Source organism: Notothenia rossii (genome assembly GCF_949606895.1).
Source record: "Notothenia rossii genome assembly, chromosome: 1".
Classification (NCBI taxonomy): domain Eukaryota; kingdom Metazoa; phylum Chordata; class Actinopteri; order Perciformes; family Nototheniidae; genus Notothenia; species Notothenia rossii.
This window is the reverse complement of record NC_136912.1, coordinates 65915929-65943907: the sequence shown is the minus strand read 5'-3', so window position 1 is coordinate 65943907 and position 27979 is coordinate 65915929. Positions and strand designations below refer to the sequence as shown.

Below are 27979 nucleotides of genomic sequence, written 5' to 3'. Positions count from 1 at the left end.
TTATTTTGCACCCAGTGAGATGCAGAAAGCCTCTGGTAAGTAAAGATCTCCATGGAGAAATGCCATGCCGTTAAAAACATAAAGAGACATGTAATGACAGACTTTGCTTTTATAATGTTCAACTGAGATATTCAAGGGCTTCCTCTTTCTCTTATACCAAATACAATAATAATGCAAATGCCTTGTTTGCTACTATTGACAGACCTAGAAATCCTCCTTAAGTCCTCCAAGAATTACACATATGAGTGGACAAATAGGAGATGTGGTGTTCTCCAATCTCCGCGCTGGGGCCCGTTCTCTTTAACATCTACTTGCTTCCAGTGGCTCAGATTATAAAGAAACAACTCAATTAGTATACCACAACTATGCAGACGACACACAAATTATATTGTATTTTATTGTATTTCACCAAGGGAATATGTTACAAATCAAGCACCGAGTAAGCACATTGAACAAATCAATGTTTGGATGTATCTTTTACACAATCTTTGATCAATAGCTGATGTTTCTTTCAAATTGAGGCTATGGTGTTTTATAGAGTTATTTATACTAGCACTGGGAGTTGGTTCGGACATATAGAAAACACCTGCCTTCACATCTGTTAACTGCCCTCTGGAAAGTATGTGTGTGTGAGTGAAAGGGGAAAATTCAAGACTAAGGGTCACGTATCAGTAAATCTCCTCTTGGTTCAGTACTTGTCAATCAAAGTTATAGAAACATAAAAAACTGAAACTGTGCTAGAGGCTGTTTTTAGAACTTCAGACCTTCCTTTGAGTCACTGCCAAGAATGCAGAGGAGCAAAGATTGGTGCACGAATGGAGCAGATCATATGACAGCTTATCAAAAATGACTATAGTGTATAAACTTTGATGGCATAACAGACATTTTTCAACAATCAATGGGCATCAATGTTCCACCAATGGATGATAGGTACTTTCAACAAGCCAATCGCCTCTATTAGATTTGAATCGTTTTAGAAAATGAACGTTAAATGTGCAAGAATAACGCACATATCACTTCCAATGAAGTTGCATGAAGCATTACTGATAGTCTGTAGCGTTTGCACATTGGGCTGCATGCAAAAGCATTCTTTAGATTTTTCTTGATAAATTCTTTCACTTTTTATGCTCTTTCAAATCAGAAATCATCCAAGAACGGATGATGAGTGACTGTGGTAAACACCGCACCACCAACTTGCCTGAAGGGCTGTATTACTCAATAGCATTCCAGTAGTAAGTAGTCGTGTTGTTCACCTCAGTGTGACATTAGGTGAAAAAAAAGCCCCTCTGTGATGATTTTAATGACAGGTAAAGACAGATGCATGGATTCCATCTGTAGTGCTGCCACATGTAGCGCCATTCTCACAGGGGAGAGTGCTGTGGCCTAACCCAGTGCAGATGCACTGTCAGGGGGAATAAAGATGAATGAAACCTGAGTCTGTGCAGCCACACTCTACTGCAGAATGCAGCTCAGCCTGCGTCCTTCTCCAGGATTAATTAAACCAAAATGATCGTCTGGGACGATTGGCCTGGCTCAGGTTCCACAGATGTAAAGGGAGTGAGAGAGATGAACACTTTGTCTGAAACTGGATCCAGGCTGCATGCATTGTAGCTGCTATGTGTCCTCACCATTCCCATGTTGTCATACCCAGGCCACCTACATAGTAGTAAGGAGCTTCTGTTTGTGTGTACTCACCCAGTGACCCCCCCCCCCCCCCCCCCCCCCCCCTACCCACCCTCCAAGCACACAGCCTGAGAATATGTCCAGGTCAAGGATGCTCTTTATATAGTGTCCACCTGCTCATTCTGACCATAGCAAAGCTGTTTGGCATCTCACATTTTCCAAATCAGTTTGTATTCACTGCAGTGCTACAGTATGAGGGCTGTAATAACACAGTTCTTTTCAGGAAAAAACCTCCTTCATACTTACTCTATGCCACACAAATGAATCGACCACGTTTTGACCTTACCTAGCCTTTATTAATGTGACCCTTTTTGGCTTTTAGTTTCAACTTTGACATTATTGTTATCTGGGAGAAATCTCATCAAATGTAATCTTTCTGTATTGTGTTAAGACTACATTCATCGCACATATTTTGTTATCATATCCAGAAAAACAACCAGTAATGCCAGCAAAGGTCTGAGCGCTACCTGAACAGCACACAGACCCACAAAAAGCCTGTCTGCTATCCTTTCATTTCTGTATGTAGCACTTTATTGACTTTATACACTTTAAAGTTTATTGAAAGTAATGTACTTGCAAGATTCTTACTATTTAGAATTTGAATCCTCATGGCTGATGGCACTCAATGTAAATCGCTTTGGATTACCAAGTCAGCCAAATCTAAAGATTGTGATCATCAAACATCATAAGCAGTCTGAATGTACTCCCTGTGTTGATGTTGGGATGGTGTAATTACTGGTGTTTTATTAAATATTTGTAATCATCTTTGTCTTTTTAACAATCTCTAATTATTCGTTTAATCTATTCCATAATTGATTTTATTTTCTTGTTTCAGTGTTGAACACAACAGAGTGATATCTTAAAGAAACAAGTGTCACACAGGTGGGACCCTGGTCTTTGGCAATAATTAAGCTGGCCCCTTTCACCCAGGCCTGTTGTGGAGAATAACCACATTAAGTCCTGGAAATAGTAAATAATGCTTTTTCCTTCCTCTCATTGTAAGTTTATTTACTTTTTTGCACTGCAGCCAGAGAAATGCTGCAGAGCAACTGTTTTAAAGCTCATATCGCCTGTAGAAAGAGCAGTTCAATCATTTAAGCTGCATGTTGGATCAATTTATATGATTGTTGTGCCAAGGTTTTCTTAAATTACCATGCAAAACACACAACTAACAATGATAAACATGGTGTCAAGTGCAAGTACATTTTTCTCCAATATTTAAATTATGAACAAACTACCCTGTGTTCCCATACTCCCACTCTGCTTACATTCTTCTGCAATAAGTCACTGGTTACTTTTATATCTGGAAATCACTGTAGGCCTACTGTATTTTTAAGATTATTTCAGCAATCTTTCACAAGACAGAGTTAGTTTAAAGTCATGTTGGATTATATTTTGCATGTGTGGAGAAAACAAAATGTTTATCTTGAAGTACTTTATGTTTCAAACAGTTTACAGCCCCAATGCTCAACTGCTGTTTAACCCAAATTGCTACTAGGCATGTCAACAGTATTGATGTTTATGTATGTTCCTTTGGATAAAAGAGTTAGCTAAACAAAATGTAATGTAATGTCTACAGCAAAGGTGGACCTTTATTTCCCACAAAAGTAATATTCAGGCAAATTTCTTCCTTTTCTCTATTCCTTTTTTAATTTGCTGCTACCGTTAGCATTATTACCACGGCTGGGTGTTTCCCTAGAATGCTAACCTATAAACATATGCTAAATAGTGATAAAATACAAACATGCTCGGATTTTACTTCCTTTTATGAAAATTGCACCTAACACAAATGTCTTTTGTTTTAAAGTATTATCACTCCATGTCATCTTCATGTCTATTTCTTTTTGACTTTGGTACTGTTAGCGTCGTTAGCACAGCTGGGTGTCTTGCTTGAATGCTTACCCAAGGATGTTTAATTAGCTTTTCATAAAATCGATAAATGCTAATTAATGATAAAATGTAACAAAAAAAGATATACTAGAAATTCACTCACTGAAATAATTGGAGCATAGACTTCTTGGAAGTTTTATGTTAAAAGTACAGCAAACCATATCATTAGAATCATATTTTAGTATTAATGAAACTAAACTCTTTGAGGCAGTACTGCCCAGCGATGCTTTTAGCTAAATGCTAATGTCAGCATGCTCACAATGACAATGCTAACATTCTTCACTCGGCTAATGGCGCTTGAATACCAAAACAACCTAAATAGCAATTAATCTTTTCATGAGTCCTACATGGGTTATGCCAGATAATCCACAGCTTGTTGTGAAAAGTTTTTTGTCTATACCTAACTACAACAACCAGGGCCGGCCCTGACCGATTTGCTGCCCTAGGCAAGATTTTAGCTGGCGCCCCCCCCCCCAAATGCAGACACTCACTATGACTCGCGCATGCACGGTTGTGGCATGACCACCAAAACAGGAATATATGGACACAAGATGTGTGCAACTGTATTTAGTATCAGATCCATTTGAACATGATTTAAGTGGGGGGGGGACCAAACATCCTTTGGGGATTGGTCCATTGGTCTGGGGCTCCCCCAGGAAGATTTTTTTTTTTTAATATTGAAGTTAAAAGCATCAATCTGGTGCACTTTGCGAGCAAAATTAAGAGATCTATGGATACATCTCTCAACATCAATATGAAATAACTTTTTTTGACTGTCATATAGTATTTCCTACCTGTTTTTCATATATTCTCTTATTTTTTTTATAACTATAATGATCATATAAAGGTGTGACTTTACCTCACTGAGCTGAGGTTATCAGAGCCGCTCAGTCTTTCAGCTCTCTAAAGCTCCCCCCCCCCCCCGCTTACACAGTAAATTCCAATGTTAATAAAAGCACACAAGCTGTATACATTTTTTGGGAGTTTGATTTATTTTTAAATGAACACAAATACAAAATGAAAACCTATAATTGCACACTAAAACCATTATTTCAAAAAAAGAACTATTTCACATAAACCTCTGTTTTTTACAGAGGTTTTTACTGGGGCTTGGGCAGTTCAACTTGATTTTTTTTGGGGGGGGGGGGGGCGGGCCATAGTTGATGGGCGCTGTACGCAATATAGGCATAGTTCTATTAGTATAAGATAGGATGTACTTTGTTGATCCAAAATCGGGACATTGTGTTGTTATGAAATAAATAAAAAAAATCGGCGCCCCCGATGGGTTGATGCACCCTGACAACAACCAATGAGAAGATGGGCTTTAAGCGCCACAGGCAGAGTGCCACATTCCGTTATACTGGAGAGCAAGCAGACATCTCTACAGATGATACTGCATCTCCATCCCTCTACAACTCATACTAAAAAAATCTAGAATCATGAAAAGCACTTCAAGTCCTTGTCCTGTAAACCGAGGTATCAGAAATATACACGTTGACCTTGATGAAAGAGGAAAAATGAAACAATATATACCTTTTCTAGTCTCACTCACCAAATGTTGTTCTGTTTTGTCAAATGTCATGCTGTTCGATCCTCAGGTCATACTTAAGGGATTTGTTTTGAAAGTAATAAATACCTTCAAGACTGTAGTTGGTCATCTTCAAAAAAGGACTCTTTAAATCCTGTCTAGTTCTTTTTTTTTTTTTACTAAGAATAATGGATGTTTCATTGATAAAATGCCTTTTCAGTCCTTAGTATTGCTCTCACATCGACCAGGCCCTGCGATGAGTAAGACTAACATGACAACAAGTGGTTAAACTTAGCTTGTTTGTCTTCGCTTAGCAGTCATTAAAGTGTAACACAGATTTGAACAGCAATGCCTTTCCTTGAATGAGTAACAGTGAGTCAATCACGCCTCATGTTTACCTCCATTCACTCATAAACATGTGACTACTGCTTATAAAACAGCAGCTGCATACTGTGAGAGGAGCTAAGACGGGCAGGGAGTGACAGTGTGGAGAACAACAACATCACATCTTTTTGAATATTTAATAGAATCAAATGTCTTGACCTATTCAGGGATCCCAGGGTGCAGTTCTACTGTGTTTGCTCAGGTCCACCCGTTGCCTTTTCAATTCAAGATAGCAGCACAAACAGAACTAAGAATAAACTGTACCATCAATTAACAATACATGTGCATGGTTTCATAGTCCATTGTTTATTTATGGCACAAAATAATTATGACCTCACTTCACAATTGTGACCCGACCTCACATTATCTGCTGTAATATTATCCTAAGGTAAAGACTGTTATACAGAACAATACAGTATAGGTAAGGTACTAAAATATTCCTACATAAGATTATAGTGACTACATATAATTTAGTTTATCTATGTTGTATAGATTGATATTGATCTATCAATTTTATTCTTTTGATAATGCTTTGATAATGTAAATGTTTTTAGTGGTGGAAGAACCCAGATCCTTCATATTCGTAAAAGTAGCTTCAATATTGCAAACATGTCACCATTAGTGGTAGGCTAATGTTCTATTCAAATTAATGCATGCATAATGTGTGTCATAAGAAATCAGATGAATTCCCTCCGGGTTTTCCTGATTACCAAGGACTGTACACATTTCAAGTCACAGTGACCTTTAACCCCAAAAATCGAATACATTCAATCTAGAGTTGTGGGGAAATGTAGGCCTAATCTAGAATGATTCCCTTCAAGTGTCCTGAGATTTTGAGTTCATGAGCACAGGAAGAACTTACAAACAAGAACATACGTTTGGAAAGAAAATACGTAAGGACAACCCTCAACTATAATGTCAAAGCACGAAAACAACAACAGACATGGCAAAATACAGCATACTTATATCTTTATTCCTTAACGTGATTTTGTGATTTTTATGCACAGCTTTCAAGAAATATGAATACTTTGGCTTGAGCCTCTGACCAGCATAACGTCCATATAACAGCCTTAGGTGAGTATGCAGGCCAGAGTGAATAAAGCAACACAAACACACAGACAGCACAATACAGTAGATCTCAGTGAATACATTGAGAGAGATTGATCATTGATATAGTTGATGATAGTGACAATGATGGTGACAAATGCTGGGCCTGAGAGTGAAGTGAGTGAGGGCAATAAACAGCAACATCTTAATAGAAGGAGAAAGGGTCATCAATTTCACATCCAGCATCACCATGACCCCCCCTGTCTATCAATGTTAATCAGTGTTTAATCAACCTTTTTTCACATAACAGCAGCAAATGATTCCACTCAAAGTTGGACACTGTTCTGTGAATGTTAACAAATTGAGGATATCCTGTGGATTTTTTAAAACAAACAAAATGTAAATTTAAATGTATTTTTCCTCCTAAAAAACACAATGTTCACCCTTGAGTACTAACAAGCATGTTAAACACATTTCCCTCCCCATGAAACATTTGATTTTGATCATAACCTGTTTCATCATTTCAGTTGTAAAAATATGTAGGAAAAAAAACAGAGCCTGTACCGTTTAATTTAAAAGTTAAAGCCTGGAATATTTCCATTGAAATCGATATCAATATCTTTAGCCAAAGGAGTTAAATGGTGATGGGGCCTATAGCTCACTATAGAATGGCCTTTCATTTGCACTGGGTGTCTGTTCATAACATTCATATGAAAAATCAATAGTCATACAGTTTGGATCACACATCTACAATTATGGCTTATCACCAAATAGAACACATTGGAGATCTTTTTGTACTAACTTGTCTGGCTTTCACGACTGCTGCATTTCACGAGTCATCAACCTCTTCCAAAAGGCAGTCAACTAGTCCATAAAAAGGGTTACATCACATTTCTTTCACCCAATAACAATAATCAATTCTTATCAAAAAGGTCTAAAATGGAACAAGTAAAGGGCTGCAGTATTGTAGGCTCTTTTTCTCCTGTTGAAACATATTCTATATTGTTTCAAGTTGTTTCACCAACTCTTTTATGGTTTACATAAGATGTAAAGGTTGATTCATGAATGTTAGGTTAGAGGAAGTATTTTCCACTGAAAATAAGATGTTAAAAATACATTTGGTTTTCACAGCTCAGTTTTGTTTGACCAATGCAGGACAATATGTTTTAAAGGAACATAAAAAACACTGAACATGTCATATAATCAAATGGAGATTAATATAATTATTATTTTGAAGTTTAGTGCATCTGAAGTTGTCCGATTTTCCTAAATATAGTATTTAAGTGAATGTTGCTGCAGAAGGCACTCTTTGCAGCTAAATTGTGATTACGGACAGAAAGAAAAAGATACAGTTTGAAGGCCGAGAGGACTGCAGAGAGCCAAAAGATAAACGGGTTCCCAAAACATTTAGCACCAATTTTCTATGATCTGCTTCAATAGTGATCTAGTGACACTTTTCTGGAATGAAAAAAATAACTCCAAGTTATACAATATTCCACCCTATAATGCAACACTATGGGGAAATGGAATAGTGAATCATTTTTTTCCCTTCATTTTTCAAAACAGCTTCAATACATTTGGTGTTTGAATAGGCGCTTTCACACCGCAGTACTTTTGCCACAAAGGTTCATCAGAACTTAGTTCATGAGAACTCTTTAGTTCTCATGAACTAAGTACAGATCGCGTTCACATCGGAATAAGTCCCTGGGGGAGGTTTAGGCAAGTTAGACTCCCAGCTCACCTCCACCGCTCCCATGTTTTCTTTTGTGTTGCCATAAGTTAGTCTGTCTGCGTTTGTGCGCTGGGCTAATGCTAATAATGCTAGTGCGAGGATAATAAAATGGCTGCTTCACAAAACTTTTTGGGAGTTTCACGGGGTGTGGTTTGCATTCCGCCCAGCCAATCAGACATAGGAACCTTTTTCTCCCACGAAAGTACCTGCTCTCTAGCAGGGACGGAAAAGGGGGTAAAAAGGTTCTGATGAACTCATCTTAGTTCCGGATTTTTTTGGTGTGAATGCGACATTTCGGAACTATATCGGAACTAAAGTGGGAAAAGTACTGCGGTGTGAAAGCGCCTATCGATTATGTTTATATCTCTGTAGAGTAGCCATTATTGATATAAGGAACGAAAACACAATGTAACAGTTGATTACACACTTCCATAGTGTTTAAAAGGTTAAATCAGTAACACATGATAAGCATCATATTATAAATATTAGCGTAGTTCGATTGCACCTTTGTTTACATTCACAAGTGAATTTCCCTCTTCAGAAATGGAAGCTTAATGTCAGGCTGAGTCTGTAGGGATTGTAGTATATTGCTAAAGAACAAACATCACGTAACTCTTCAGCGTCTGTGGAGGGAATGTGATGTTCGTGAAAAAAGGCAGCTTATTAGCCTCATGCTAAATCTGAGCGACTCAATGAAATGATTGCCACGTCGCTCTGACACATGGTCCAGGACGGTTAAGTCGACTGAAACTGGAGGATAAATATGCGACTATATGTTTAATGCAACTTACATTCAGATCTGTGAGCAGAAGGACACTTGTAGAGTTATACTTGGCACATGCTCAATGTTTTGAACCCAACATCTCTTCATCCTATCCTCCTCTCCTCAGCCTGCAGCAGATCTAGGTGCTGGTACCCAAAACGGAAGATATACCTGAGCCGGGGCACCACATTCCAGTAAATATGCACTAACCTGCGGCTAAGAGGAGCTTGAAACAGAGGCATATTGCTTGAAATATTTCAATACAGCAGCAGGACATTGTGTTCTGGTCTCTCTGCACTGACCACAGTGTGACAGCTGCTGCTCTCTGCTGAGAGCCTTCTCTCTTCAGGGTACAGAGCAGGTAGAGGTGCGCTGCATTCACAAGTCTTGCAGATGAGAGCATCAGCATCCTGCTCCACAGATCCCGTTTGTCCTGTCCTGGATGACTCCAGCCTTCACCAGCTTCAGCAGGAACTCCTTCTCTTTCGATATGTTGTGAGTCCAGGACTACAGAGAAGACAGAGACACAGGACAGGAGCTAGTTGGTGGACAACACTCAACAGGCTACCTTCTAAATGTCTCACTCTTTAAACCAACATTTTATTAAAATAAATACAATTTCCACTTTCAATAAACCAAGCACAAGTGTTACACAAGGGTTGTGTATCAATGAGCATTGATACACATATTTTTGAGTTTTGTTCACATCCATAAAAAGGCCAATAACTATGGTGGCCGTCAGGTGCAAATTCGCTACAATGGCCCAAAACATTCCCATTGGAAGAAACGCGCTGCAGCTTAAAAAATAATGCCAATATAGAATCACAAATGTGCCAAAACACATGGAAATGAAGAATCATCTTCACCAACTTGGCAACAAATTCAATAACTCCACTAAATATGTGGAGCGTTTACTAAAAGCGCTCCTTTAGCAAAATGCTGCAAATACAAAACACTGCAAACTAAAAAAAATGACCATATTGCTGGAACCGGTTTTGGGATTAGAAAGTTTGCCAACTGTAACTCTTGATGGAAACAGTGTATGATTAATTCCAATATGATTGCAGATCTGCTAGTAGCTAGCTTTCTAAACCAGTTAACCTAGTTCGGAAGGAATGATGAGATCACATTGTTATAATAAGCCAATCAAACTTGCATTTTAGGAAACTTTCCACCAACAGTGACTGTTGGCCATCTTTATAATCCCTGAACGTCAAGAAACACTCTTGTTTCTCCTAATGGAAATGTTTTGGCCCGTTGGCAATTGTCGGCCACCGTAGATAACCCTTATTTAGAAAGGGAAAATAAGTAAAGCTATTTAATGCCGCTTACTTTTGCTCAGCTTGTTTCTCTGATAACTTAAGATCCATGAATAAAATCCTTCATCCATTTCAAATGTAGAGTTAAAAGATCTAAAAGTGTGTGGTTCAAATACTGACACATTCTCAAGGGCATATGTCATCATAAATCTGACAGACCTCTCTGGGTTTGAAAATTGTTGAAAACATTTGGGATAATGTAAAAACACAAAACTGTTTAGGATCATCCTATACTCCTGCTGCGTACTGTCATGGGATGACAAAAAGCTATCTCCACCAGCTAACACTCGATCTTTGTGGATACGTTATCTGGATAATGACATCTGATCACAGGTCCTAAGGTATACAACGGGCCATAATACTGTAAGAGAACACTTACAGTGTCCTTTCTCCTCACATTGTGATCACATCTCGGTATGGTGAGGGGTCTTGTGACAGCCAGAGACAGCCGAAGTAGTAACAATAAATTGTCTGTTTTGTCAGGAAAACATACTTGTTTGGCAAAGCTTTAAACATGTATGTTATATTTGAAATTGTGTTTTTTTTTATTCTGATTTCAATTAAGGCTGTGAATGAATATGAAAAACATTCTCACACACACACACACACACACACACACACACACACACACACACACACACACACACACACACACACACACACACACACACACACACACACACACACACACACACACACACACACACACACACACACACACACACACACACACACACACACACACACACACACACACACACACACACACACACACACACACACACACACACACACACACACCTCGATTTAAGGACACTATACAGAGGGCGATCATAGCAGCTCTCCGTGACAGTGGGTTTGTTAATGCTTTGGATTTGTGTCGGCAAATGTTCGTACTTCATTCCTATAATTCAGAAATCAATCATCTTATTTCTTACCAGTGTATGTATTTATTTATTACTACACCACACGTGTATTTGTTCTATCTCCCGCCGATTATACAAGTAAATACCAGTATTTTAAACCTGTGATTAATCAAGACTACTCGCACATTATCATTGCGATTACATTTGTATTATTGATTGACTATTGCAATATGAAAAAAAAAATCATTGACACTATGTTATCCAGTTCAAAAGAGATAATGAAGACTATCCCTATGGTTGGATTTTGCTACTTGCCAAGAAAAAAAACACAGTCCATGTTGGCTGATGAAGGAGTGTAGGAATGAGTTCCAGTCTCAATTATACATGGCAGCGGCCCAGCAGCTCTGCGCCTCTTCGGACTGAAACACAAGTCTGTGTCAGGCGGTGAAAATAGGATGAAGGGATTGCATGTCTGTCTCAGTAACCTGGGCTGAGAGTGATTTATGAGCAGGCTGGACACTGTGAAGTGGACTGCATGGCGGTTTAGGCCCTGTATGCATTTAGTGCGCCGTGACTACACCCAGCAACGTTCCTATACTTGAGATTTCATACACATCCCAGGCCACTAAGCAGCATGCTGGGTAAATCCCTCCTGAGAGGCATATAAATGAGAGAAAGGTCACAGTAAACTGTTCCAGCGCAGCATAAACGTGGAAGACTAACAAATACGATGTCGGTCGATCGGTTGCTAACATTTGATGAGTGTTGTGAGTATTGTGTGGGAGCATGGTGGATTAAGAGGGGGATAATGAGCAGGAAATATGGAACCTGAACTGTAAACTAGTTTGGGTTACTAATGTGTCAAAAATGTTGAAAAAAACAAACACGGTTTCTCTCCTAAATAACTTCAGTGAACCAGAAATATGAATTCTCCTCGCTTCTCACACATTTAAACATATAAACTATATATTCAAAAGGGAATAAAATATATTTCAGACAACTTTCTGTGGAGACAGCTTCTTAGCCTGTGAGTGGGCGTCAGAGCAAAAGCATAATCTTTTGTATAATGATGCTCCTGCACTAATGACTGGAGAACATCAAACTATTTTTTGCCCTTTTTCAAAAATACACATGGTGTAAGCTACACTGAAAAAACTGAAACATTGACTTTTTAACAATATTATGTTAGTTGAAAGCAATAACACTAAGTTGAACCTAATATTTTTTTTGTATACTTGTATTATAGCTTTCAACAAACATAATACAGTAAAGTGAAGTCTGTTGACAAAATGCATTTAATTTAAGTCAATGTTTTTTTTTTTTCAGTGTAGCAACTACTGTAGTAATGATTTGCTCTTTCTTTACCTTTACATCAGTTAAAGGGGCCCCATTAACCCTATTTTCAGGATCATATATTTGTATGTAGTGTCTCTACTGTGTCGTGTCATGTCTCCGTGCTTTAATGTTCAAAAAGCTCTTTATTTTTTGCCTGTGCTGCCACCTCTTTTCACCCTCTGTCTGAAACCAGTGCCCAGTCTGCTCTGATTGGTTAGCTGGCCGGCTCTGTTGTGATTGGTCAACTGCTTAGAGATGTCCTGCAATTTAGCATATCAAGTACAATGTGTTGGCAGAACCTATAAAAGTTAGCGCTGAGCTTCAGTCTGCAATGTTCAAAACAACAGATTAAGCCAGAAATCTAGGTGTAGTCATGGACTCTGACCTGAGTTTCAACAGTCACATTAAAACAGTTACTAAATCAGCTTACTATCACCTAAAGAACATATCTAGGATTAAAAGACTAATGTCACAGCAGGATTTGGAAAAACGTGTCCATGCTTTTATCTTCAGTAGACTGGACTACTGCAATGGTGTCTTCACAGGTCTCACTAAAAAATCTATGAGAAAGCTGCAGCTGATTCAGAACGCCGCTGCTCGAGTCCTCACTAACACTAAGAAAGTGGATCACATCACTCCAGTTCTGAAGTCTTTACACTGGCTTCCTGTGTGTCAAAGAATAGATTTCAAAATACTTGAATGGCATTGAAGCATTGAATGGTTTAGGCCCAAAATACGTTTCTGACCTACTGCTAAATTATCAACCATCCAGATCTCTCAGGTCTTCTGGAACTGGTCAGCTTTCTGTCCCCAGAGTCAGAACTAAACATGGAGAAGCAGCGTTCAGTTATTATGCTCCAAATATCTGGAACAACCTCCCAGAAACCTGCAGGTCTACTGCAACTCTTACTACTTTTACATTTATAGAAAGGAGCATCTGTGTACATTTTCACCTCCTGTGTCCCTGACGGAATTAAAGTTAGATAAACTATTTTAGCACCCATCCACAGATGCATCAATTAAATAACAGCATTGATGTTGTCAGTTGGTGCTAAAAATGTATGTCCACTGGAGATATACATAATGTAATAATAATAATAATAATAATAAATGGGATTTATATAGCGCTTTTCTAGACCCAAAGACGCTTAAATGTAGGGGGGGACACCACTGCTGAATTATTTTAATTGTTTTCACATTTTATGACCAAATGAGAACAAAAGACAAAACCCATAGCAAAAACAATAACGATATTTAAGAAATGTAAAGTGTATCTTAAAGGTGGGGTAGGTAATTTTGGAGAAACCAGCTTAGTGCGCTAGAATTTGAAAATGCACAGCCGGAAAAAATCTGCCACTTCCTTACAGAGCCCCTCCTCCAACACACATGAACATGACCAATGAGGGCACGAGATAAGTTTGTGCACAGATGGAAGGCTGACAGGCAGGTAGGCCATCCAGTTATTTTAGCCGGGCCGGCTCAGATGATTGGTCGTGCTTTTTACAGTACTACGGCTTCCAGAGATGACATTTTGTTATGGATTTTTTGTCAAAGCACTAAAGATGTTCATTGCCATCGGGATGTTAAGAGCATTCCATGGAATATAACAAAAACTGTATCTCGAGCCGGTTTCTCAAACTTACCAACCCCACCTTTAACATGAAGAATGAATGTGGGGTACATGTCTAGAAAAAAGTAGCTTAATGAAAGCTCTGCCCTGTCCAGCATCAGTTTTAGAACTTGCATACATGTAGTATCAAACCAAATCAGTTCTGAAGTTACCTCTTTGATAGCTGACATCCTGATCTTCTCATAGTAATGCAGAGGGGCGTGGGGGGTGCTCATGTTGTAGCCAAATCCAGCCACGGCTACCTCATCACAGTTGTGAAGAGCCATCGTTATGGCAACTGTCCCCAGGGTTGGTATATTCTGAAACAGACATAAATCAAGAGTGTGTACGAGAACCAGAACATGTTCAGCATGCAGTGAACATGTTATTTAAACTGTATGCTTGTTGTGTTGATATATTACAGATGTGAAATCTGAAGAATGGGTCTATTTATAACAGCCTAATGGTAACACTTTGTTTTCAGGCTCTGTAGGTGCTTGGCTCCCTGCAGCATCTGCTGTGTGTTCACGGAGGCTTTCATAATGCAAACAGACAGTGGAGCTCCAGTGCTGACCATTAACAGCCCACTGTTGCCTCTCTACATACAAAAAAAGGGACTTCAAGGACAACAACAGGTCTCTCACCCCTCGGCCCATCTGTCCGTGGTTGTGAGGTAAGCCAATCAGCTTGAAGGAGGCCTCCTGGATGAAGTAGGGGTTCAGGATGCGCATGTCGCTGGCCTCCCTTGGAACGCTCTTGGCCACCGACTTCCAGAACCCATCAGTGCTGAGCTGAGAGACAAATTAACTATTTTGTTAGTGCGACCCTCATAGTGAACTAAATGTGCACACAGTCTGGTAGGCTGGGAGAAACAGATGTTAGTGTTTCGTTGGGTTGTGAACACACCGTACATTTCTCAGCGCTGTCGACCAAGAACTTGTACTATCTGAAATATTTCATTTAATATTGTAAGTTCGCAGCTGAGAAGGCAGGAGTATTATATTAATGTTTACACTATCCTCAAACGCAAGATGGTTTTGCATCATTTTCTTTGCTCACAGCTATCTTTGGGCGGCTGTGTCAAAGTGCACCTCATAAAAACAATCCAGCCTCTCGTAGCTTCTGAAGCTATGTATTATTGATTTACAAATTGCAGTTATGGACATAGTAATATTGTCCTCTGTGGTCCTTAAAATATTATGATATCATCCCTGAAGACTGGCTTCATATCTATATCATCTATACTTTGCCTCCATAAAAGTGTAGTGATGTCAAATCAGGCCAGAGGCAATGGACCCTTTGTTGTTAATTGCTTACTTACTTACTCCAGCCACAACCAATTTTTTTTAACACCACCTTCATTTTGATCCCAACTAGACACCTGTTGGGTTACGTGACTGTACCTTTCATGTTTGTGACGCTATTGTAGTGACAAAATCTATCCTTAGACAGACAGCAATATAAACACTTGACACATACTCAGAACCTGTTGGTACCTCCATGCTAGGTGTCCACAGGATCACTTTTAGCCATGACGACACACACATACTCACAAGGGGAAAACAACACCAGCAGTGCTGTTGTGACAAGTCTTCAAAGAAGACTTTGAATCCTTTTTTAACTCATTGTTTTGGTTTTATGGCAACATTTGGTATAGTGTTCAGGCTCTTATCAATCTGGTTTCCAGCCGCAGCTGTTTTAAGTGTAAACACTTTCAGACACAGCAGCACAGAAGACAGACACTGTAAGAGACTAGGTGGTGAAACGTGTGTTGAGAGCATTTAGCCGCTAATACAAAGATTTTTCTCATAGGTTGGTGGAGACAATTCATTGAGTTTGACAAATGAAAGTTGATTGGAGGTGGACAAAGTGCACAAACCAGCAACAAGTCATTAGCAATTTAGTGTCAAAATGTTAAGCTGTGTTACAAATATTCATCCCAGTGTCTCATCTATTGCTCGAGCTCTTGTCATTTTTAAGGATTTCCAATTGTTTTACCACGACTTTGTTTTATATATATTCTTTCTTTACTGCTGTTCCAATTGACTAAATGTTAATATCTGAAACCAAAAACCTAATCATTAACAGATGTCATCTGTAACCGTAATGTTATAGAATATTTATAATAAATATTCACACTGTCAGTGTCAATTCGTACTACCATCACCTAGTAGTGGACAGGGGTGGAAAATATGATGGTGCTTAAGCAGCCCAGTGAAAGTAATCTCCTGAGCTGAGACCTGGGGAGAGAGGTCAACACATTTAAACACTGATGAAAAACAAGAGAAGCAAACAAAGCCAGGCAGAGAAGGAAGCCCCCGTATCCATATACCTGGGGCCATTACCCTAATTACCAGCAGCCTTATGTCTCTTTATGGACAGTTACTGGGAAACCTGCCTCTGAGTTAGCTCAGGTATGCAGGAGAGCGATGTAGGGAGAAACCAAACAGCATTGATCCGAGCTGTTGGTTTACTAGCATAGCAATGTTACCCTGTTAGACTATAAGCTCCTATTGAGAGATCAGGTGGTAATCCTGTCCTATCCGAGCGGGAACCTAACACCTCTGCTCTGCTGGCGGCACTAAGATGATGAAGTCTGTGGAAAACCCATCTGCACACAGCCTACAGGATCAAATGACAAGCCACTCTGACAGTATCAGTGAATATGTTTACATTTACTCCAGATAACTCAACTAGCTGGTATGTATACAGCATACATGCAACTCTATTCCTTGACAGCCCTTTTCCGCTGCAGGGACTTTAACAAAAAGTGTAACCTGGGGCTTCACATCATTTTATAACGCAGTTTATAATCCTAGCAATTGTCCATTCCGTAAATAAAAAGATAGATACACTCAGGAGCAGAATGTAATTAAAAAGGGATATTAGAAGGCGTTGTGGTTAACGGTTATTGTTTTCACAGAGACTTGGTATGACCTAAGTACGTTAAGGCCCGGGAGTGTCTGTCAATCAGACAGGATCATCTGCAGTACAGGGACTCCCGAGGTAACGGTGCTGGGGTCGCTTCTCTTCACCCTCTACACTGCAGACTTCACCCACAACACTGCGACCTGCCACCTTCAGAAGTTTTCTGACGACTCTGCCATCGTCGGCCTAAAGGGGACGATGTACAGAGAACTGACGCAGGACTTCACCCTCTAGTGCCAGAGGAATCACCTCCAGCTCAACGCAAGTAAGACCAAGGAAGGACTGGTGGTGGAATTCAGATGGCGCAAACACACACCCCCACACAATGGAACATCCAGGGAGCGGACGTCGAGATTCTGATCTTACAAGTACCTTGGTGTTCATCTGAGCAATAAACTGGACAGCTCAGATAACCGCACTGGTCTCTATAAGAAGGGACAGAGCAGAGTGTAACTCAAGAGTGCTGAGGAGACTGAGGTCTTTTGGAGTGCAGGGGGCCCACCTGCAGACCTCTGACTCTGTGGAGGCATCAGCCATCATGTATGGTGTGATCTGCTGGGGCTGACCACACAGTTAGATAAAGTTAGTATTTACCTCAAAGCTCTGCCGTACCCTAGTAGAGCATCACATAGCTGCTTGCGTAGCTGCAGAATCTGTATATGACATTACTGAAACAGGCCCGCTTCAATTCCAGACTTGGGATATTTTTCGCAAGTTAAAGGAGGTTTCTAAACAATCAAATAAAGGACAAACAGACCACACAAATAAAAACCTGACAAAGACTACCGTACTTGTCGGTTTTGAGGCAAGATAAGATATATTTAAATATAAAATGACATTCATTTGTTGATGCTTCCTTTGCAGAAAACCCTGTCCAAGGAACAAAGTCAGCCATGATAGATGTCACTTGTGTCACACAATGCCAGCTCTCAGTGTCTACTTTGCCACTTTCCTTATCCTAGTGCAATCCATCTTCCTCCAGCCAACACTTAGCATAGTGAGTAAGTGTGTGTGTGCATGTGACCACTAACAGTGTGTTTACTACACTCCCCATTCGCGAGCAGGGAACTTGATCTGCCACCCTGAAGTGTTGTTGTAAATGAAGCCGGTCTCATGAGCATCAAAGTCCTTTAACACCATTACTGTTAATTCAACAAACTTGTGAGGCAATGTCAAAAAGTACATGTGCCAACCAAGACACATTCTACCAAGTCTTCTAACCACTATAAGTGTCCATGTGCGATTCAACATGTTTTAACACTAAGTAGTTTGTATGACATGTTGTCCTATCTTGTCTAAAGGTGATCTGTGATGTGTCTTGAATGTCCACACTGGTAGTGTGGGTGAATGCCTGCTGTGTCACAGCCTCCTCATGGCAGCCTCTCATTTACACTCTGAACTCTCGCCAACTATTCTGTTTCTATGTAGTTTTGACAATATAAATAATACGAATAAGTGGAAAAAGCAGTCCACATTTTATTTTAAAAATCAATATCTCTTATAAAGCATTTATTTTGTTGCACTTTGTTGTATACAAAAATATGAGAAAGTAGGTTGATGAACTATTTAAAAAAGACAACTTGCATTGCACAGGGGAATTGCACTGCCATTGCACACCAGGCTAAACACTGTGTAAATTGGGTTAGATGTCCTGTTTAGGGAATCCTCTAATGTGACATGTTTACATGCTTTATAGTTGAAAAAAAGCAATGATTTGCTCTTTCTTTACCTTTACATCAGTTAAAGGGGCCCCATTAACCCTATTTTCGGGATCACATATTTATATTGTCTGCCTCTACTGCGACATGTCTCCATGCTTTAATGTTCAAAAAGCTCTTTATGTTTTTCATACTGCCTGTGCTGCAGCACCTCTTTTCACCCTCTGTCTGAAACCAGAGCCCAGTCTGCTCTGATTGGTTAGCTGGCTGGCTCTGTTGTGATTGGTCAACCGCTTAGAGGTGTGTCGGAAATGTCTCATACCATGTGTTGGTGCACTAGCCAATAGAAGCGTTACATAGTGAGTTCATTATGTTACACAAGTAAACAAAGCAGTCCAATTGAAACATTGCAGGCAGGGGGGCAGAGTGTGGGAAATAAACTTTGAGATTTTAGCCTTCACAGACCATTTACATCAGGGGTGCCCACTCTTTTTCAGCTCGGGAGCTACTTTTAAAATGACCACGCCCAAATGATCTACCTTCAGGGCCGCCCCTGCACCATCTGTGCCGCGAGCGGTGCTACTGGACTAAATGGTGGCGCGCTCACACTAATTGCGCTGCATAGGCGCATAATAGTGCGCCGCGTTTGCGCTTCAGATGAGGAGGTGAGGCCCCCTCATAACTGCATGAACCAGTATGGCACAATACAATTCAGACTGGCTGACCTGTATGTCAATCAAGTGGCAAATGCCATAGTAAGGATGGATGATAGGGTAACTTTTTTTTCTTCAATGCCATGCGATCTACCCATACTACCTTTGCGATCGACCGGTCGATCACGATCGACGTATTGGGCACCTCTGATTTACATGCATAAAAACCTATATAACCCACTGAATGCATGTTAGTATTTACAAGCTGTTTCAATGTGTGTGCCGAATAAAAAAGAATGGGGGCTAGACTAGAAGTCAAAAGCTCTCTGCAGGTCACAGTGATACCATGTGATAAAGAGTGCTGAGAGCTGATGGGGATGGCAGAAAACAACGCCAAGTCACTTCCACTCTAGATATGAGCCTGTTGACAACAAAGGTAGGAAGCAATACAGCTGGAACAGCACACACACTCTCTGTGCTTCCACCTGTCAGTGGAGGTGCAATGTGATCCAGGACAAAGACCACCCTGGTGATAGCCACATGAAGCCCTGTCTTCCTTCTCTGCCTCCAGAGCTGCAGCAGAATGACAGCTGCTTTCTGATGTGCATCAGAGCTGAAGTCTCAGACTCCGACTCACCACCCTCGGGCTGCCAGTTGGATAGACATGCACACAAGATCAGTACTGAGAGTCTAAAAAGAGGAAACACATTGTGGCTCACTTCTTCAATGGTGCATAATTTAAAACTAAGAAATGGAACAAGATATCCAAGGTATACCTTTGCCTTTATATCAGCTGTAACTGGTGCTATTGGTAATCTGTCTATCTTTGAAAACATTGTTTTAGAGGTTATAGAACCACATCTCTAAGCTTGAAAGTAGTCTGTGTGAATTTGCAGTTCAACATAACAAAAATAGTGTTGGAATGACTCGTCACTGAGAACTGACCAGACATTACTTGCCTGTAAATATTGATATTTTGATCTATTTAGGGGTTTACAGCATTTGACCCCATTTGCTTTCCTGCCACAGAGGAATGTGGAGGGAGTACAAAGCAGGTATGTTGTGTTCGGGGTGCAGGAATGTGCTACATTCACAGTCAAGCATGTACATCCATAAAGCCTAGAGCAAGTGCTCTGAACAGACACAGGGCAGTGGGACAGTAGAGGAGCAGGTTGTGTACGTTTGGTTTATGTTGAGGATTATAATAACTACTCAACAATATTACATTATTACATTTCTACACAGATCCCTCTCAAATAATAATCCAGGATATCGAGTGTGTGCTTTGTCCACTGTGAGCTGGGATGCCCCCTAAATATAGAAATGGTTCTAACCAGTCGAGAAGAAAAGTTTTAAAAAACGAGTCTGGACTGAAAGCAATGTGTATAGGCATACTCCCAATACTTATCCCATACAATATCACCCACCACTGGATTTGTAATGAAGGCTCAAAAACGTGATCATATATATATATATATATATATATATATATATATATATATATATATATATATATATATATATATATATATATATATATATATATACACACACACAGTGGGGCAAAAAAGTATTTAGTCAGCCACCAATTGTGCAAGTTCTCCTACTTAAAAAGATGAGAGGCCTGTAATTTTCATCCGAGGTATACCTCAACTATGAGAGACAAAATGAGAAAAAAGAAATCACATTGTCTGATTTTTAAATAATTTATTTGCAAATGATGATGGAAAAATAAGTATTTGGTCAATAACAAAAGTTCATCTCAATACTTTGTTATATACCCTTTGTTGGCAATGACAGAGGTCAAACGTTTTCTGTAAGTTTTCACACACTGTTGCTGGTATTTTGGCCCATTCCTCCATGCAGATCTCCTCTAGAGCAGTGATGTTTTGGGGCTGTCGCTGGGCAACACAGACTTTCAACTCCCTCCAAAGATTTTTTTATGGGGTTGAGATCTGGAGACTGGCCAGGCCACTCCAGCACCTTGAAATGCTTCTTACGAAGCCACTCCTTCGTTGCCCGGGCGGTGTGTTTGGGATCATTGTCATGCTGAAAGACCCAGCCACGTTTCATCTTCAATGCCCTTGCTGATGGAAGGAGGTTGTCACTCAAAATCTCATGATACATGGCCCCATTCATTGTTTCCTTTACACGGATCAGTCGTCCTGGTCCCTTTGCAGAAAAACAGCCCCAAAGCTTGATGTTTCCACCCCCATGTTTCACAGTAGGTATGGTGTTCTTTGGATGCAACTCAGCATTCTTTCTCATCCAAACACGTCTAGTTGAGTTTTTACCAAAAAGTTCTATTTTGGTTTCATCTGACCATGTGACATTCTCCCAATCCTCTTCTGGATCATCTAAATGCTCTCTAGCAAACTTCAGACGGGCCTGGACATGTACTGGCTTAAGCAGGGGGACACGTCTGGCACTGCAGGATTTGAGTCCCTGGCGGCGTAGTGTGTTACTGATGGTAGCCTTTGTTACTTTGGTCCCAGCTCTCTGCAGGTCATTGACTAGGTCCCCCCATGTGGTTCTGGGATTTTTGGTCACCGTTCTTGTGATCATTTTGACCCCACGGGGTGAGATCTTGCGTGGAGCCCCAGATCGAGGGAGATTATCAGTGGTCTTGTATGTCTTCCATTTTCTAATAATTGCTCCCACAGTTGATTTCTTCACACCAAGCTGCTTACCTATTGCAGATGCAGTCTTCCCAGCCTGGTGCAGGTCTACAATTTTGTTTCTGGTGTCCTTTGACAGCTCTTGGCCATAGTGGAGTTTGGAGTGTGACTGTTTGAGGTTGTGGACAGGTGTCTTTTATAATGATAACGAGTTCAAACAGATGCCATTTAATACAGTTAACAAGTGGAGGACAGAGGAGGCTCTTAAAGAAGAAGTTACAGGTTTGTGAGAGCTGGAAATCTTGTTTGTTTGTCGGTGACCAAATACTTATTTTACAGAGGAATTTACCAATTAATTCATTACAAATCCTACAATGTGATTTCCTGGATTATTTCCCGCCATTCTGTCTCTCATAGTTGAAGTGTACCTAGGATGAAAATTACAGGCCTCTCTCATCTTTTTAAGTGGGAGAACTTGCACAATTGGTGGCTGACTAAATACTTTTTTGCCCCACTGTGTATATATGTGTATATATATATATACACACAGTGGGGCAAAAAAGTATTTAGTATATATATATATGTGTGTGTGTGTGTGTCTATCTATCTGCTTTTTCTGTTTGGCTCGGACCACACCTATCTTCAAGCTCAGCCCAATGACCCCTATGCACCCTATTTTCAAACAACATTTTTATTTCCATTTTAACTACACACCTGTGAAGTTTTGTGAGTTTGGCTTCCATAGTGTGTTCTAAATGTTTTCTAAATAAAGCTTAAGCACACAGTTTGTGGGGCTTTACATTTATTTAGAACAATTGAATTTGACCAGCCAATTAAAACGACAACAATGCCTCCAGTAAAATGAGCGGTGGCAGTCTTGCAAACCAATCGGAAATCAAACAGAAGGGAAAAGGAGCTACAATGCAGAATCATGACATTTCCACCTTCACATCAAGAACATACTTCACAGATAACGCTGTTAATAACTTTAACAAAACTAATGGCAACCGGCAAGTGATGATTCGTAGTTGCCATCAATTGATCCATATCGCTAGGCTAGGGTGTGCTTTTGCTCCCGTTTCTGACTGTTTCATATTAGAATTTCTTCTGGGTGATGGTATATCTCTGCCAACGAGTCAAGTTGACATCAATGTTTGTCAAAAATGTCATCACTTCCTTATGTCTGAAGGCATGAAAAGCTTTGAGATTTGTGAATAAATGGTGTGAAAACACTGCACTGTACACCACCAGCTGCCTATAGCTACATTCGCTGCAGCACACACCCTGAATTATTTTGAAGCTGCCTTACCAGCTTCTGGCTGAAAATCATGTGTCGCAGCCACTTGAAGTCCAGAGCTTTAAAGGCAGAGAGGACGAACAGGGACTCAGGCTCGTAGCGCTCTGCCTTCTGGATGGCCCCCTCTGGGTAGGTGATCCTCATGGTGGTCTTGGAGCCCACATCTTTCTCAAAGCCTTTCACTGGAGCCTCGTTTAACCTGCAACACACAGCTGCAAAATCAATCATAAAATGACCTGTCCAAAATAATCAAAGCTGGTTAACATGTAGTTTAATCTGCAATTGTACAACATTTGATTAAACGATGAGAGTAATCGAGTTGCATCGAGTCAAGTACCTCCTTCTGTATCACAACGTACCTGACCACCACATCAAACTCATCGATCCTCTGTCCCAGAGACTTGTTGGCGAGGATTCCTCCATTCCCTACGATGATGCAAGTCTTACAGTCCAAACTGTCACACAGAAAAGATCCATAATTGTGCCTACATTACTCTAATAATTGAACGTATACATTTTTCGTTGAATGTCTGAAATGTACTTTTGCTTATAAATTCATAAAAAATAACATTTTAAAATGCTATGTTTTCTCTCCCTGACTATAACCGTTGGAAGTGAGGCTACAACTTGAATGAAATAGTTATTCCCTCCCGTGTACCCTTCTTCAACACTACATAGGAAAATGTGGCAGTAGTTTTTCTGTTAATCAAAATCAGTTGTCACCAAAAACAGAAATGCACTTTTAAAAATAAATAAATGTATATATTCATTCATTCAGCACTTAGGACTTTTATGTTCTTTATGATTATCTTCTTTCCACAAGTAAAACAACTGTTGCATTATTAGCACAAGTTTACAATGTGTCAGTGTCACAATGTGGTGAAAATAATGATTAAATCCTTGTATTGTAGACTCAGTGCAAAATGTGTCCAGTGTTTAGTCTGCTCCGCTTGATTCGGAGTGGAATAATAAACAAATTCCTTAATGTGTTAGCTGGCTGACGGAACAGGGTCAGTGCACAGTGTCTGTGAAACTGATGAGTTCCATATGAAGACAAAGTGAAATGAAGCACTCTGTTGTAGCTGATGTGTGATCCAGTCATTAATGTTGGACTTTCAGGGTACAATGACAGAATAATTATAAAGCACTTGTTTAGAATTTAAAACCCTTTATATATACAGTCTATGTTTAAAACACATGGCGCTGTCTTTTTTCAAGCTAATCCTAGAGGCATTTTTGATTTCCAAGGAAGGCACCTTAATTCCAATGTCACATGAAGAACTAGATTTGAAGCTTTTTGAACATACAATGGATTACATTTGTTCTTAAGTAGGGGAACTTCTTAAGAATAAGATGGGCCTAATAAAATAAGACCTAAAGTGATTTTGTTTTTTTGTTTCGAGATTAGAGTCAGAGTTCTGACCTTAAAGGTAGGGTAGGTAATTCACTTCAGAATTGTATTTTGTTATATTCCATGGAATGCTCTTAACATCCCGATAGCAATGAATACATTAAATGCTTTGACAATAAATACATAAAAAAATGCATCTGTGGAAGCCGTGGCGCTGTAAAAGCACGAACAATCATCTGAGCCGGCCTGGCTAAAATAACTGGATGGCCTACTTGCTTGACAGCCTTCCATCTGTGCACAAACTTATCTCGTGCCCTCATTGGTCGCGTGCGCGTTCGTGTGTGTTGGAGAAGGGGCTCTGTAAGGAATTCTGAAGGAAGGGGCAGATTTTTTTCGGCTGCGTACTTTCAAATTCTAGCGCACTCGAGCTGGTTTCTCCATTCTTACCTACAGTGGGGCAAAAAAGTATTTAGTCAGCCACCAATCGTGCAAGTTCTCCCACTTAAAAAGATGAGACCTGTAATTTTCCTCCTAGGTACACTTCAACTATGAGATACAGAATGGGGGGAAAGAATCCAGGAAATCCCATTGTAGGATTTTTAATTAATTAATTGGTAAATTCCTCCGTAAAATAAGTATTTGGTCACCTACAAACAAACAAGATTTCTGGCTCTCACAGACCTGTAACTTCTTCTTTAAGAGACTCCTCGGTCCTCCACTTGTTAACTGTATTAATGGCACCTGTTTGAACTCGTTATCAGTATAAAAGACACCTGTCCACAACCTCAAACAGTCACACTCCAAACTCCACTATGGCCAAGACCAAAGAGCTGTCAAAGGACACCAGAAACAAAATTGTAGACCTGCACCAGGCTGGGAAGACTGAATCTGCAATAGGTAAGCAGCTTGGTGTGAAGAAATCAACTGTGGGAGCAATTACTAGAAAATGGAAGACATACAAGACCACTGATAATCTCCCTCGATCTGGGGCTCCACGGAAGATCTCACCCCATGGGGTCAAAATTATCATAAGAACGGTGAGCAAAAATCCCAGAACCACACGGGGGGACCTAGTCAATGACCTGCAGAGAGCTGGGACAAAGGCTACCATCAGTAACACACTACGCCGCCAGGGACTCAAATCCTGCAGTGCCAGACGTGTCCCCCTGCTTAAGCCAGTACATGTCCAGGCCCGTCTGAAGTTTGCTAGAGAGCATTTAGATCAGGGGTCGGCAACCTATTTGATATGAAGTGCCATTTAAAACGGGGCCCGTGAACTATCGGCAGGAGGGCGGGGGAGCCTCGCTGAGGGGAAGCAGTGTGTGGACCTGTCAGCGGAACTTACATGATGCCAAATTTAACACATTTAAATAATTGGTTTAAACGGCATAATAATAAGGACGATCGTCCGTTCTGTGATTTTCCAGAGCACACATGTTATGATATTAGGGTCATGCAGAGTGAGATGAGATCGCTGTCCCTTTAAGAGAGAGAGAGAGGAGTGTGGCTTGTGCATGTGTGTTTGTGGATGGTAGAGCGACAATGAGGGAACGTATGTATGTTTCTGGAAGTGAAACGAGGCAGCAGAAAAACAGAGGTCTGTGATGTATTTTGTGAAACAGAAGAACAGCTAAATAAATGCAACGGCCTCCCAAGAAGAGCTCGCCTCTCTCCAGTCATTTAAGCTAAAGTGGGTTATTGAACCTGAAGCGTGTTGCTTCTGCCCTCCTCGACTACGGTCTGGGAGCCGACAGGAAAGCTCAACACACAGATGGCCAGTCCGCCCCTTTGTAGCATATTATTTAGATGAGAGATGAGCAGATCACCACTGGGCTTTCAACTAAATACACAGCCACGCAAAAACTGCGGCATTTGTACAGCTCCTTATGGGTACTGCAATTAGTGAAGTGCATTCCTCCATGGTGAAACGATCAGCACTGCACCACGGAGGAAAGCGGCAGAAAGTCACCTGGAGTTAAAGAGAGCGGGGCTGCATTGCGTGCATGGCTTCCTTCTGCAGGTAACGGGGAGACGCGCTCTGGCGGCGGTCTCGTTCAGGATCCGAAAATACAATTTAAATATTTTGCACACTTATTCCACTTATTCCTAGTGTGCCACTGGTTACGGTGCCGCGTGCCAATGCTGGCACGCGTGCCAGGGGTTGCCGACCCCTGATTTAGATGATCCAGAAGAGGATTGGGAGAATGTCATATGGTCAAATGAAACCAAAATAGAACTTTTTGGTAAAAACTCAACTAGACGTGTTTGGAGGAGAAAGAATGCTGAGTTGCATCCAAAGAACACCATACCTACTGTGAAACATGGGGGTGGAAACATCATGCTTTGGGGCTGTTTTTCTGCAAAGGGACAAGGACGACTGATCCCTGTAAAGGAAAGAATGAATGGGGCCATGTATCGTGAGATTTTGAGTGACAACCTCCTTCCATCAGCAAGGGCATTGAAGATGAAACGTGTCTGGGTCTTTCAGCATGACAATGATCCCAAACACACCGCCCGGGCAACGAAGGAGTGGCTTCGTAAGAAGCATTTCAAGGTCCTGGAGTGGCCTAGCCAGTCTCCAGATCTCAACCCCATAAAAAATATTTGGAGGGCGTTGAAAGTCCGTGTTGCCCAGCGACAGCCCCAAAACATCACTGCTCTAGAGGAGATCTGCATGGAGGAATGGGCAAAAATACCAGCAACAGTGTGTGAAAACCTTGTGAAGACTTACAGAAAACATTTGACCTCTGTCATTGCCAACAAAGGGTATATAACAAAGTATTGAGATGAACTTTTGTTATTGACCAAATACTTATTTTCCACCATCATTTGCAAATAAAGTCTTTAAAAATCAGACAGTGATTTTCTGGATTTCTTTTTCTCATTTTGTCTCTCATAGTTGAGGTATACCTAGGATGAAAATTACAGGCCTCTCTCATCTTTTTAAGTGGGAGAACTTGCACAATTGGTGGCTGACTAAATACTTTTTTGCCCCACTGTACCTACCTTTAACCTTCTGTTCTTCACAGAGGAAATATTATATTTTGATTATTTCAAGATGAGTATCTGTATAACATCTGTATTTTTCTGCTATACATTTTGCATTTATAAATATCTGTCTTAAAAGATACTAACTGTTTAGTTTTCTTTACCTAAGATGTATTGTGACCTAAAGCTTAGGTGATGATGGAATAAACAGTATATAAAAGGAACTGGAAATCCCATTGCACACTTTCCTAATGAAAACAAGACAACCAAATGCCCTCGGTAAATAACCTTGGTGAACTGGAGAATATAATTTGAATAGACTGGCAATAC

The 27979-nt window shown here is 40.4% G+C and overlaps 1 protein-coding gene across 5 annotated transcripts in view; it reads right to left on the bottom strand.

The window, feature by feature from the left end:
• Nucleotides 1–6437: 6437 nt before the first annotated feature.
• Nucleotides 6438–27979, bottom strand: part of st3gal3a (ST3 beta-galactoside alpha-2,3-sialyltransferase 3a) — a 34449-nt gene continuing 12907 nt past the window's right edge. For all 5 annotated transcript variants that reach the window (XM_079689063.1, XM_079689060.1, XM_079689062.1 and 2 more), the window contains 5 exons: nt 23670–23765; nt 23323–23509; nt 14801–14947; nt 14330–14476; nt 6438–9534 (listed from right to left, as the gene is read on the bottom strand). In XM_079689063.1, the coding sequence (XP_079545189.1) occupies nt 9430–9534; nt 14330–14476; nt 14801–14947; nt 23323–23509; nt 23670–23765 (682 nt within the window). In that variant the 3' untranslated portion in view covers nt 6438–9429. The remainder of the gene's footprint in view (nt 9535–14329; nt 14477–14800; nt 14948–23322; nt 23510–23669; nt 23766–27979) is intronic.